The sequence below is a fragment of the Mustelus asterias genome, chromosome 2 (genome assembly GCF_964213995.1).
Source record: "Mustelus asterias chromosome 2, sMusAst1.hap1.1, whole genome shotgun sequence".
In the NCBI taxonomy this organism is placed as follows: domain Eukaryota; kingdom Metazoa; phylum Chordata; class Chondrichthyes; order Carcharhiniformes; family Triakidae; genus Mustelus; species Mustelus asterias.
This window is the reverse complement of record NC_135802.1, coordinates 49,105,535-49,119,163: the sequence shown is the minus strand read 5'-3', so window position 1 is coordinate 49,119,163 and position 13,629 is coordinate 49,105,535. Positions and strand designations below refer to the sequence as shown.

The window sequence follows — 13,629 nt, the reverse complement described above, 5'->3', positions numbered from 1 at the left end:
CTGGAGATTATTTGAATATAGCATGTTTTAAGACAAGTGCCTACTGAAGTGGAGACGACAATACATCGGTAATTTGAAAAGGGGAAGTGCAGACTTAGTTGAAAACGAACAGAAAATGACGCAAAGAAAGAAAATCGGCACAGTTGAAGACCAGACCAACTTGTCTCCTGTGCTATATAGATGGACTATCTATGACCCATCGCAGCAGGGATTAGGCCATAATATGTGCCAAGACATTCAAAAGTCTATTGGCTTCGGCAGGAGTAAAAACCCCTGCCATTGGGTGAGGCTGTAAAATTCCACCCAATCATCTGCAATAAGTAATGCAGGGATATGGGGAGACAAGAACACAGTGACGAATACAAAAATGAGGTTAAAGCAGTTAAGCAAAGTTAAAATCAAAAAGTGGGGTTAAGATACAGGAATATATAATTCAATGTCGGAAGTTTAGGGAAATACATTAGTAACAAACAGATAATTTAATAGGATTCCCAAAGTTTGTCAGGAGTTATCATAGAAATCATAGAAACCCTACAGTACAGAAAGAGGCCATTCGGCCCATCAAGTCTGCACTGACCACAATCCCACCCAGGCTCTACCCCCATATCCCTACATATTTACCCACTAATCCCTCTAACCTACGCATCTCAGGACACTAAAGGTCAATTTTATTTAGCATGGCCAATCAACCTAACCCGCACATCTTTGGACTGTGGGAGGAAACCGGAGCACCCGGAGGAAACCCACGCAGACACGAGGAGAATGTGCAAACTCCACACAGACAGTGACCCAAGCCGGGAATCGAACCCAGGTCCCTGGAGCTGTGAAGCAGCAGTGCTAACCACCGTGCTACCGTGCAGTTGCTCGCAAAACAAATGGCACCAACCTTTACTAATGACCAAATGTGAATGCTCATGAAGGAAACCATGAGCTTAATTTTATACTCTTTTTTAAAAAAGAAAATCATGGGTTGGGTCCATTTCTGAGTCCAACCCCGCGCATGCCAGCAGTGCCTCTTTCAGAGAAATCCAGGCTCTCAATTGGCAGCCGTTGGTGTCCAATTAAGGATAGTGAGCAGATTCCTGAGGCTATGGCATCAATCTGAGGGCCTGCAGTCTTGGAAGGACAGTGGCCCTGCTGGCAGAGGTGGGTGAAGCATGGAATGCTGGGGACCGGCAGGATTTCACCCTGTTGAGTTGCCCTTTGAAGTGGTCTACACATTTATAAAGGAAATGGTGACTATAACAGCGGAGGGAAAACCCTCCGATGATGGCCTTCAGACACAGCTATAAACCCCTTATACCATTGGTTCCACTGAGGGGGTATTATATATTTTAAGTGGTTGCATGATTGCTTTAAGAGCTGGTCACATGATGCGATGGTGATGTCACTGGAGTTTTTCCACATGCTCCTGCTTAGCTTCATTTTCAACTCTGTACAGGCAACATCTCTTACAATAAATCCATTGTTATTTTGAATCTACATATGCAAACCACAGCTTTTTATTTAAAATCCACAACCTCTAATATAATTAGAACATTATAGCTGGCCTATAATAGACCTTGAAGATTGCCTGGAAAGCTACCAGCAGCCACTTGCTGTGTTTGGACTTCAGCCGGGGGGGGGGGGATGGGGAATTTAGGTCAGGAACATTAACTCTGCTTCTCTATAGATACTGCCAGGCCCGAGTTTGATGTGGAGATGCTGGTGTTGGACTGCAGTGGGCACATTAAGAAGTCTCACAACACTAGGCTGAAGTCCAACAGGTTTATTTGGAATCACGAGCTTTCGGAGCATTGCTCCTTCATCTTCACCTGAAGCAGCAGCGCTCCAAAAGCTCGTGATTCCAAATAAACCTGTTGGACTTCAGCTTGGTGTTGAGAGACTTATTACTGTGCAGACCCCAGTTTGTCCAGCACGTTGTTTTTATTTCAGATTTCCAGCATCTGTAATATTTATCTTTAATTGGAGAAATAGTTTATGTTCTTATCATTTTTTGTGGCTGAAGGTATTGTACCACAGGACTGCTAATGTTTCAAAAGGAAGGAAAGAATAGACTGGGTAACCACAGGCCAATCAGCCTAAACTCAGTGATGGGAAAATTATTTTGAAGAATTCTGAGAATGAAACTTCATAGAGAAAGGGACTTATTAAATATGGATTACATGGGGGCAATTTTGACCCCCCCCCCCAAAAAAAAAAACAGGTGGGTTCAGGGGAGGCGAGAAGTTAAAATGAAAAAAGTCAAATCTGACTCCCAACCTACCTTAGGCCCACTCACTTTTGGTTTCAAAGGAGGTCAGATGGGGCGGACCAATCCACACTCGGGAGGCACTTCTCTCAGTAACAGCTTTTAAAAGGACATTGCTTGCTTGCCTTCATTTGAACAAGCTTTTTATACTTAACTGATATTGGTTCGGTTACCCTGATCTCGGGTTATCCAGTAGGTCAAAGAATGTGACAACAGGTCTCGTAAGACAAGTACTACACTGCTGGTGGGCCAGGAGGAGCCACAGTGTTACCTCCTGGCTTAACAACCTTACTCATAAACCCCCATCTCCACCCAGGGCAATCTGTCCGACACAACCTCCTGACCACCATTTCATTCCTCTACATCATAGCCTTTCAGCATTGATCTCATTGTATTCCATCCTGCCATCTCTGACCATGTGCTTCTCCCCACCCCAGTTTCATCCCAATAATATCTCCAACTTTGATCACTCTACCCTCATGCCAAATCCTCTTCCCATCCTCTCTTCACCCAGCACCTTGCCCCCCCATCCCCCAACCACATTACCTGCACCCTTCCCCACCACTAGATTCCTTTACTGAATGCAATCCCTCCCTTCCTATCTGCCTACTCCTTTGCTATGCCCATCTACGGCAGTCTTTCCCATGTGACAGGCAACCAAACATTCAGGCTGGTAATGGTGTGGGAAACTTTGGGATGGAGGGGAGGGAAAGAGGGAAGAGAAACAATTTAAAGATGTTGCAGTTAAGAACAACATGTTGGAAAAGTCATACCTCTAAATTTCCCTTCCGTAACTCCCTATGCCCTGGCCTGGATTCTCAGCTCCTGTAAATATCGTGGCCTAATTCCAGGATCCCATACAGTAGCCAATGTAACAGAGGTGAAAATGATTACCAGCAGCACAGTAACAAATTGACAGCCAAGTTTGCAGAATGACCAATTTTCTTTCTATCAACTTCACAGACGATAGTTCAATTGGCTTTTGGAAACTTGTTTCCCACTCTCACTGTTGCTTTTATTCGGTTTAAAATTAAAATTAAACAGTGTGAATATTTTCCTAGTCAAAGGCAAATAAAAATAGCACAGAGATAATTTACTGCAAGTTTATTCTGCTGCGTTAGTGTTGACCAATTTCACCCCCAAAGTGTTATCTTGATTCGAGAAATGGTACAAAAAGGACAGACTTGCATTTATATAGCGCTTTTCAAGATTACCAGATGTCTCCAGCATTTCACAAGCAATGAAGTACATTCAAGTGTAGTCACCGTTGTTGTACAGGAAAAGAGGCAGCTAAGTTGCACATAACAAAATCACTCAAAAAGTAAGGAGATAATGATCAGATAATCTGATCATTAATGTTGATTGCAGGATAAATATTTGGCTCTAGTTTTGAAATTTTGCCACAGGAGCTTTTACATCAAGCAGGCAGAAGGGCACTTATATAATGTCTCAATGATAAAATGGCACCTTCAAAGAACATCATTCACTGTTGGACCCATGATATTGCTGCAGGAGTTCCTTAAGTGGTGTCCTAGGTCCAACCATCCTCAGCTGCTTCATTAATGACCTTGCCTTCATCATAGAACATGGAACAGTACAGCCCACAATGTTGTGCCGAGCTTTATCTGAAACCAAGATCAGGCTATCCCACTCCCTCTCAACCTGGTGTGCTCCATGTGCCTATCCAATAACCGCTTAAATGTTCCTAAAGTGTCTGACTCCACTATCATTGCAGGCAGTCCATTCCACACCCCAACCACTCTGAGTAAAGAACCTACCTTCATCAACACACTTAGTTACCTCCTCAAAAAATTCTATCAAATTTGTGAGGCACGACTTGCCCTTCACGAATCCGTGCTGACTATCCCGGATTAATCCGCATCTTTCTAAATGGTTGCAAATCCCATCCCCAAGGACCTTTTCCATCAACTTACCAACCACCGAAGTAAGACTAACCCGTCTATAATTACCAGGGTCATTTCTATTCCCTTTCTTAAACAAAGGAACAACATTCGCCACTCTCCAGTCCTCTGGCACCATCCCCGTGGACAGGGAGGACCCAAAGATCAAAGCCAAAGGCTCTGCAACCTCATCCCTTGCCTCCCAAAGAATCCTAGGATATATTTCATCAGACCCAGGGGACTTATCAACCTTCAGTTTATTCAAAACTGCTAGTACATCCTCCCTCGGAACATCTACTTCCTCCAGCCTATCAGCCTGTAACACCGTCTCTTCCTCAAAAACATGGCCCCTCTCCTTGGTGAACACTGAAGAAAAGTATTCATTCATCACCTCGCCTATCTCTACTGACTCCATACACAAGTTCCCACTACTGCCCTTGACTGGCCCTAACCTCACCCTGGTCATTCTTTTATTCCTCACATAAGAGTAAAAAGCCTTGGGGTTTTCCTTGATCCGACCCGCCAAGGACTTCTCATGCCCCCTCCTAGCTCTCCTAAGCCCCTTATTCAGCTCATTCCTTGCTAACTTGTAAACCTCAAATTGAGCCATCTGAACCTTGTTTCCTCATCCCTATATAAGCTTCCCTCTTCCTTTTTACAAGACATTCCACCTCTTTTGTGAACCATGGTTCCCTCACTCAGCCATTTCCTCCCTGCCTGACAGGGACATACCTATCAAGGACACGCAGTATTTGATCCTTGAAAAAGTTCCACTTTTCATTAGTGCCAGATAATTCTGACATCATAATGCAGAAGTTGTAACACTAGGTTTAGTACTATTTGCAACTCCTCAGATACTGAAACAGCTCATGCCCGCATGCAATAAGACCCTGGACAACATTCAGCCTTAGGCTAACAAGTGTCACACAGGAACTCTCTCCAACAAGAGAGAATTTAATAATTTCCCCATGACATATAATGACCTTACCATTGCCGAATCCTCACTGTCAACATCCTGGCAGTTACCACTGACCAGAAACTGAACTGGTCCAACAATGTAAATAATGTGACCACAAGAAAAAGTTGGATGCTCCGAATTCTGCAGTGGACAACTCAACTTTCCAACATCTGTCCACCATCCAAAAGGCACAAGACTGGCATGTGATGGAATATTCTCCATTTGCCTGCATAAGTGCAGCTCCAACACCATTAAAGAAGCTTAGCACCATCCAGGACAAAACAGCTGACTTGATCCACCACCTTACGTATTCTTTCCCTCCACAAGAGACACCACGGCAGTAGTGTGTACAATAGACAAGATCACATCAGCAACTTGCCAAGGCTCTTTCCAAACCCATCTACTGCACCACCTAAGATGACAAAAACAACAGATACATGGTAACAACACCACCAGCAAGTTCCACTCCCAAGTCGCACACCATCCTGATTCGGAACTATATCACCATTCTGTCGTCGTTGCTGGATCCAAATCTTGGAACTCCCTTCCTAACAGCTGTGGGGTCTCTACACCAGAAGGACTGCAGAGGTTCAAGGCGGCAACTCAACGGCAATTAGAGATAAATAAGTTAAGGCCTTACCAGCAACATTCACAAACCAAGAATATAAAAATATACTTGCTTTTTGTGCTCAAGCCTGAACCCGCAACCTTGTGACAGAGGTGGGGATGCTATCAACTGAACCAAGCACAGAGAACCACAATTAAAATTCTACTATGGATGAGGCACCCCAAGCTTGAGGAGAAACTAAAATCTGGAGCATTTTCGCAGTAGAGAAATGGCACCTCATTTCAATCTATTCAAGAGTCTGAAAAGGTTGAACCCTAATAAATTGATATAATCACAAACTCAAATTGAAGGCACATAAACAGAGAGGGGTGGGGAAGATAAATAGTTAATGTCGATTTAACTATTTCAGAGGGGGATGAATTTTTGGAACAAATTGTCCAAGGAAACAAAATTGATTGGGTCAACAAATTCAAGAAGGAGCAGAATGGTTTTCTTTTGTAACAGTGATTGAGTGACAGAGTACAAGAGGGTACAGTATATTCAGAATTTTGTGATCAGCCAACCGTTTATTCCCATGTTGCTATGAAAATAGTTATTTCAACTCTCAGAAATTTGCTACCAACGGACTTGCAAGCATCCAAAACACAAAAATAGAACAAAGGGAACCTTTTGAAGCTGAGTATGTTAATATGGCCACACCATTTGTTGCCCACTTTGGTAACTAAACTTGATTTACGCAGTAGGGAAATGCTTAATATACATACTTATCCATCACATAAACACTCCAGACAATCAAGAAGAATAGTATTCCCTCGAGTGTCTAACATTTTCAGAAGAGAAAAGCAAATGAAATGGGCACGAAAAGACCATCAGTCCATGTAGTGGACAGCACAATCATGCACATCAACCACAAGATCCCTAATAATGTTGGTTTTCTTCTCCCGGGAGAAGAAAGCAAAGGAAACAAAAACTGTGGGAAATTCAAGACTCCAAATTAAGGCAATCAAATGCCAGACTACCATAACTGTCTATAATTCAGGAGATCTTATCCACAAAATAAAGACGGTCAAAACTTCAACTTGTCAATTACCAAAGTGATAGTAAGAGTCATCATTGATGCCATCAGGCAACACCTCTTCATTAATAACCTGGGAGAGGGCGATAGAGACAAATTACCACTTTAATTGGAATAGTTTTCTCTCAGGAATTTACCAAATATTATTCTTTTTAAGAATTCTAAAACATTTCAGTCTACACCCAAGTGACATCTCTCTGGACAGAAATACATCCGGACATCTAACTTGTCTTCAAAAATTGTATTTCAGTGACCTCCTATTCTTATCTAATTCAGATAACTTATCAAACTATACCTAATGTCTTCACTAAAACTTTCAGAAGGTATTCCCTCGAAACCTGTTCCTCCCTCGAGTAGATATCCCAGTTCTTCACACCTAATCTCATAGCTAAGAATTCCAAGATTTGGTATTTTCACCTGCACTCTCGCCAGGGCCCCACTATTCCACAACAAGCCTTCCTTGAAGAAAATAGAAGTAGAAGGGAAGGAGATAAGGGAGACAGACTGAAGAGGAGGGAGTCTTGGGCCTCTCACCACTCCATACATGGGGTGGAGTAGAGGGTGGAAAAAGTGTGGATGGAGGATTAAAAAATGAGATGAAAGTGAAGTAAAGAAAGGGGAGAGTACAATGTTTGAACAGCAAGTCGTTCAAAAGGTGAACACACAGTGGCAGTAGCGGGAAGGATGTGAGTCTACTAGGAGGGTGCAGAGGACATTCACCAGAGACTTTCAGCTATGAAAAGAGGTTGGTTAGGCTGGGGTTGTTTTCCTTAGAGCAGAGAAGGCTAAGGGAGGGAATCGCATTGTGGTGTATACAAAATTATGAGGTATATAAATAGAAAGGAACTTTTCCCATTGGTAAAAAGGACATAGATTTAAGGTCGGGGCAGGTGTTTTAGAGGGGATGAGGAAAAACCTTTCACCCAGAGGTAGGGGGGATCTGAAACTCACTGCCTGAACCTCAACATTTATGAAGCATTTGAATGAGCCCTTGAAATGCCACAGAATACAAGGCTATGGACCAAGTGCTGGAAAATGTGATTAAAATAGATAGGTGCTTGATGGCCGGCACAGACATGATGGGTCAAAGGGCCTCTTTTTGTGCTGTAGTCTCCATGACATTATGATGGGGTGGAAACCATTGTGGGTTACATTTTTCCTTACACGTGCTACCATGGACATAGTCACTGCAAGCAAGACAGAAAAATAAAAGGTGAGAGTGAGTAACACAAAGACAAAAGGGAAAAGAGTTAGAGACCATAATTGTTGATTTATCTTGTGGGATGTCACTGGAGATGTATTGTCATTAATGAAATGGTAACTATTAAGACAATTGCTTCAAGAAAACCTTATCTGAACCAGACCCAAATCAAATTACTTCCATAATTACCATACCCTGTAATTTCAAATAAATATCCATTTAACATAACAGCTATCCTTTTATCAGAGTCTGAACGGCTGTTCAAGAAGTATTTTAATAAAACTAATTATAGAAGTCAAGATACTTCAACTGGATCACCTTTATTCAAACATTTTTTGAATGTTGAATGCTTGATTGTTTGAATGTTGAATGGGGGCAGCACGGTAGCACAGTGGTTAGCACTACTGCTTCACAACTCCAGGGACCTGGGTTCGATTCCCGGCTTGGGTCTGTGTGGAGTTTGCACATTCTCCTCATGTCTGCGTGGGTTTCCTCCGGGTGCTCCGGTTTCCTCCCACAGTCCAAAGATGTGTGGGTTAGGTTGATTGGCCATGCTAAAATTGCCCCTTAGTGTCCTGGGATGCGTAGATTAGAGGGATTAGCGGGTAAAATATGTAGGGATATGGGGGTAGGGCCTGGGTGGGATGGTGGTTGGTGCAGACTCGATGGGCCAAATTGCCTCTTTCTGTACTGTAGGGTTTCTATGATTTTTCTTACTTTCTCAAAGAATTCAAATCAAGTTGGTGAGATTGGATACCTCCAACTCTAAGTCATCTGATATCACATTAGAGAATGCTTTCCAACAGCATCTCTACTTCTAAAATCAAAGTATCTTTTCCAAATTAAAAAAAACACATGATTCATCCTTCAAATTATGGAATTCAACCCAAAAGCACTGAATGCACCAAGCAAATCACTTCCCCGTGTCATTAAGTGTCAGGGAAAGTGGCAACGGATCCTGCAGCATTATCTATCCTCAATTAATTATCTAAAACTATTTTTGTGGGTAGTTGTAATTAAGCAGTTTTAACTGTTTCAATGTTGGAACTACAGCATTTCTTCAAAAGTGCAAACCATTGCCAAGCCTCTAATTGATCTCTGATTATATACTAATGTTCAAGGTTAAATATCACTGCAATTAGAAAAGGAAAAAAATATTCTCCACCCTCCTTCACCCTCTTGTAATTCATCGCATTTACATTAATAAGCTCAAAGGTTGTTAGCATTTCAACCCAGGGCTGGATAATTACAGTTCCATGCAGAATCTATCTACATATATGAAACTGATTTGTGTCGTTTCTGTGGTGAGGAGCCTTACTATTTTATCTTTGATTAAATCTGTGGAAGCTATATTTTTTCCTTTCAAAATTATGCACTATTTCATTATCACCAATAGTGCACAAACATTTCTCCCCAATTTCCCACTGCCAAAAAAATGCCAATCACACCAACAACCAACCTTCTACCAGCTGTCACAATAGTTCCTCATTACCACTGAAAATAAAAATCAAATAAAAGGAAATTCAAAAAAATTAGTTTTATCCTTTAATCTGCCTATTCCAGCTTCTCTGTGCACTTTCCCTCTCCTGAGTTTACAGCCCGAAAAACCCTCGCCAACATTTACCACCTTCTCACAGATAATTCACCATTAGCCATGTGTCAACCATGGCTTAGGTAGTACTTGTGTCTGAATCACAGGCAGGTACCACTCTTAGGACTTGAGAACAATAATCACAGCCGATACTCCCACAAACAAAGAACAATACAGCACAGGAACAGGCCCTTCGGCCCTCCAAGCCCGCGCCGCTCCCTGATCCAAACTAGACCATTCTTTTGTATCCCTCCATTCCCACTCTGTTCATGTGGCTATCTAGATAAGTCTTAAACGTTCCCAGTGTGTCCGCCTCCACCACCTTGCCCGGCAGCGCATTCCAGGCCCCCACCACCCTCTGTAAAATACGTCCTTCGGATATCAGTGTTAACCCTCCCCCACTCACCTTGAACCCATGACCCCTCGTGAACGTCACCACCGACCTGGGAAAAAGCTTCCCACCGTTCACCCTATCTATGCCTTTCATAATTTTATACACCTCTATTAGGTCACCCCTCATCCTCCGTCTTTCCAGTGGGAACAACCCCAGTTTACCCAGCCCAGTACTGAGGGAATGCTGTACTGTCGGAGGCGCCATCCTTCAAATGAGATGTTAAACCAAAATCCGTCTGGCACTCAGGTGGGTGTAAAAGCACCCATGGCAGAACTTCAAAGAAGAAAAGCAGAGCATGGGAGTTATACCTGACATCCTGTCCAACATTTATCCTTCAAACCACATCACAAGAACAAATTAGCAGCTCATTATCACATTGCTGTTGTACGAGTTAGCTGTGTGCAAACTGTCTCTGTGTTTTCTACAAACAAGGTGGTTACATTTCAAAAGTACTTCATTGGCTGTAAAGTTCTTGGTGAGATCCATGAAAGATGCGCAGTAAATGCAAGCCTTCATTTTATTTTCTAGCTGACTGCATTTATATAAAAGAGGAACAGCATGAAAAAAAAACAGTACATCCCTACTTTCTTTTTGCTTCCTGGCATTACCCCAGACGGGCATGACCTAGAGCGAAGATTCACCCACTCCCTTCTTTAGTGCATGCTAATTAATGTAAACCTGAAAGATTTTAGATAATTTTCTATCAAGGGCTAAGTATGTGTTAAAAATACAAGTCATTGGTGGCAAGTATCAATTTATGGGACGGAACTTTCCACGCCCCCCCCTTCCATCCTGCTCCCCCCATGGCGTGTTTCCCGTCAGCAAAGATGGCTCGCCAGCGGATCTTCCAAACCTGCCAGGGTCTACGGCTTTTTGCATAGCTCATCCATCCCGCCACTGGGGAACCTGCCACGGGTAGTTGCCTTTGACGGGACTGGAAGATCCCACTGGCAGAAAGGCCTGGAAAATCCTACCCACGAAAAATATTTTGAAGCAACAGAAATAATCAGCAAATCATTCATTTCAGAATAAGGATAACGAGGCTTATAAACCAAATAGCGAAAAATGCTTTTTCTTAAAACATACTGATACGAACAGCAGAATAAATTTAAAGGCACCACATAGATCATTATAAAAATATTCCGAGTACTAGATTTATCTACAAGCGATGCACAGAAATCAACTAGTTGAGCTTTAAATCAAGTGACTTCAATCAGTCCACTTACTATTTGTAGGTTTCAGAACGAATGTATTCAAAGACATGGGATACACCGAGTTGAAATTGGTCAGCAATTGGTGTAACCCAGGGGTTGTTTTCTGCTTTGAAGACTTGTTTTGGACCAGTGAGATCTAAATTACCTGCAAAATTAAATGAGGTATTTTAAATGTGGCAAAATAAAAGTCTTTGAGCAACAAATACAAGGAAAAACCTCTTATGAGAAATGGCTCTTTAAGCAACTGAAATCAATTATCTACTGTAGATCCAACTGAATAGGATTGATTATCAGAATCTGCCAGTGGAATAATAATGACACTTCTTTTCCATGTTTTTAACATTTATTGTTGTCATCTCAAATGCTTTAATTATTCCTAATAAGCACAGAAAGTCACGTATGCAAAGATCACTGTATCCAAGACTAGAGGGACAAAGGATTCTGATTTAGAGACCCCCCCTCCCCCAAGTGGATATCTAGGAATCTGAATTGATAAAAATCAATACAAGCTTGTGAAGTAAAACACCATAATGACTACAAGCTGACAAAATATATTTTAAAACTGTTACATGTACAGTGAATATGTTTTGGCACTCAATGTGCTAACCTAAATAGCTTGTAGCTTTAAAGTAGGCACCCTAAATCAATAAGCTTCTCATATGGGGTGGCACGGTGGCACAGTGGTTAGCACTGCTGCCTTACAGCGCCAGGGATCCGGATTCAATTCCGGCCTCGGGTCACTGTCTGTGTGGAGTTTGCATGTTCTCCCGGTGTCGGAGTGGGTTTCCTCCGGGTGCACCGGTTTCCTCCCACAGTCCAAAGATGTGCGGGTTAGGTGGATTGGCCACGCTAAATTGACCCTAGTGTCAGGGAGATTAGCAGGGTAAATGTGTGGGGTTATGGTAGTAGGGCCTGGGTGGGATTGTGGTCAGTGCAGACTTGATGGGCCGAGTGGCCTCCTTCTGCACTGTAGGGATTCTATGATCTCCCACTGCTAATCCAATGTGGAATTCAGGAAAAATGTCCTTACCCAACTGGCAGTTCAAATGTGGAATTCTGTACCATAAGTATTTCAGGTGGCTAGCCCAAATAAAGAAGAAGGAAGATGAGATAAATAAATGACTGTGAAAGGAAAAGAGGATATGTTGATGGGGTTGGGGGGGGGGGGGCGGCAAGCAAGAGGAGGTGTATGTACAACATAAACACTGGGGAGGTGGTGACATAGTGGTAATGTCACTAGACTAATAATTCAGAGGCCTGGGCTGATGCTTTGAGGACCCAGATTCAAATCCCACCAAGGCAACTGGTGGAGTTTGAATTTAATTTGTAAAATATGGAACTGAAAAGCTAGTCTCAGTAATAATCTCAGAAACTATTACTATTTGCCATAAGAACCACTCTGGTTCACTAATGTTCTTTAGTGAAGGAAATCTGCCATTCTTACCTGGTCTGGCCTACATGTGGCTCCAGACGACTGCTCTCTGAAATAACCGAGCAAGACTGAATTCAAAAGCAATGAGGATGGGCAACAAATGTTGACTTTGCCAGCAATGTCCACATCCCATGAAAGAATATTTCAAAGAATTCATCCTATTTGGGCCAATTTTACTTAAACAAAAGCACTGTTTCCTCTACTGCCATTCTACTTGTAACGATGGAATGTTGGGACATACAAAATCAGCAACAACACAGATGGACAGCAGAATGTATTCCATAAGTAGTCATAGAGGTTTATAGCATGGAAACAGGCCCTTCGGCCAAACTTGTCCAAGCCGCCTTTTTTTTTAAAAAAGCCCCAAAGCTAGTCCCAATTGCCCGCATTTGGCCCATATCCCTCTATATCCATCTTATCCATGTAACTGTCTAAATGCTTTTTAAAAGACAACATTGTATCCGCCTCTACTACTACCTCTGGCAGCTTGTTCCAGACACTCACTACCCTTTGTGTGAAAAAATTGACCCTCTGGCCACTTTCGTATCTCTCCCCTCTAGTTTTAGATTCTCCTACCTTTGGGGAAAGATATTGACTATTATTTGATAGACCTCTAGAAGATCACCCCTCAGCCTCCTACGCTCCAGAGAAAAAAGTCCCATCTATTCAGCTTCTTCTTATAACTCAACCCATCAAGTCCCGATAGCATCCTAGTAAATCTTTTCTGCACTCTTTCTAGTTTAATAATATCCTTTCTATATAATAGGGTGACCAGAGCTGTACACAGTGTTCCAATTGTGGCCTTACCAATGTCTTGTACAGCTTCAACAAGATGTCCCAGCTCCTGTATTCAATGTTCTGACCAATGAAACCAAGCATACGGAATGCCTTCTTCACCACTCTGTCAACCTGTGATTCCATTTTCAAGGAGCTATGAACATGTACCCCTAGATCTCTAACTCTCCGCAAGGCCCTACCATTAACTGAGTAAGTCCTGCCCTGGTTCAATCTACCAAAATGCATCACCTAGCATTTATCCAAATT

At 42.4% G+C, this 13,629-nt stretch overlaps 1 protein-coding gene across 4 annotated transcripts in view; it reads right to left on the bottom strand.

Moving 5' to 3' along the window:
• rsu1 (Ras suppressor protein 1) overlaps window positions 1–13,629 on the bottom strand; it is a 184,437-nt gene that overhangs the window by 61,135 nt on the left and 109,673 nt on the right. For 3 of the 4 annotated variants that reach the window (XM_078227696.1, XM_078227697.1, XM_078227698.1), the window contains exon 8: window positions 11,166–11,298. The exons of the other annotated variant lie outside the window; for it this stretch is intronic. In XM_078227696.1, the coding sequence (XP_078083822.1) occupies window positions 11,166–11,298 (133 nt within the window). The remainder of the gene's footprint in view (window positions 1–11,165; window positions 11,299–13,629) is intronic. 4 annotated transcript variants of the gene reach the window in all.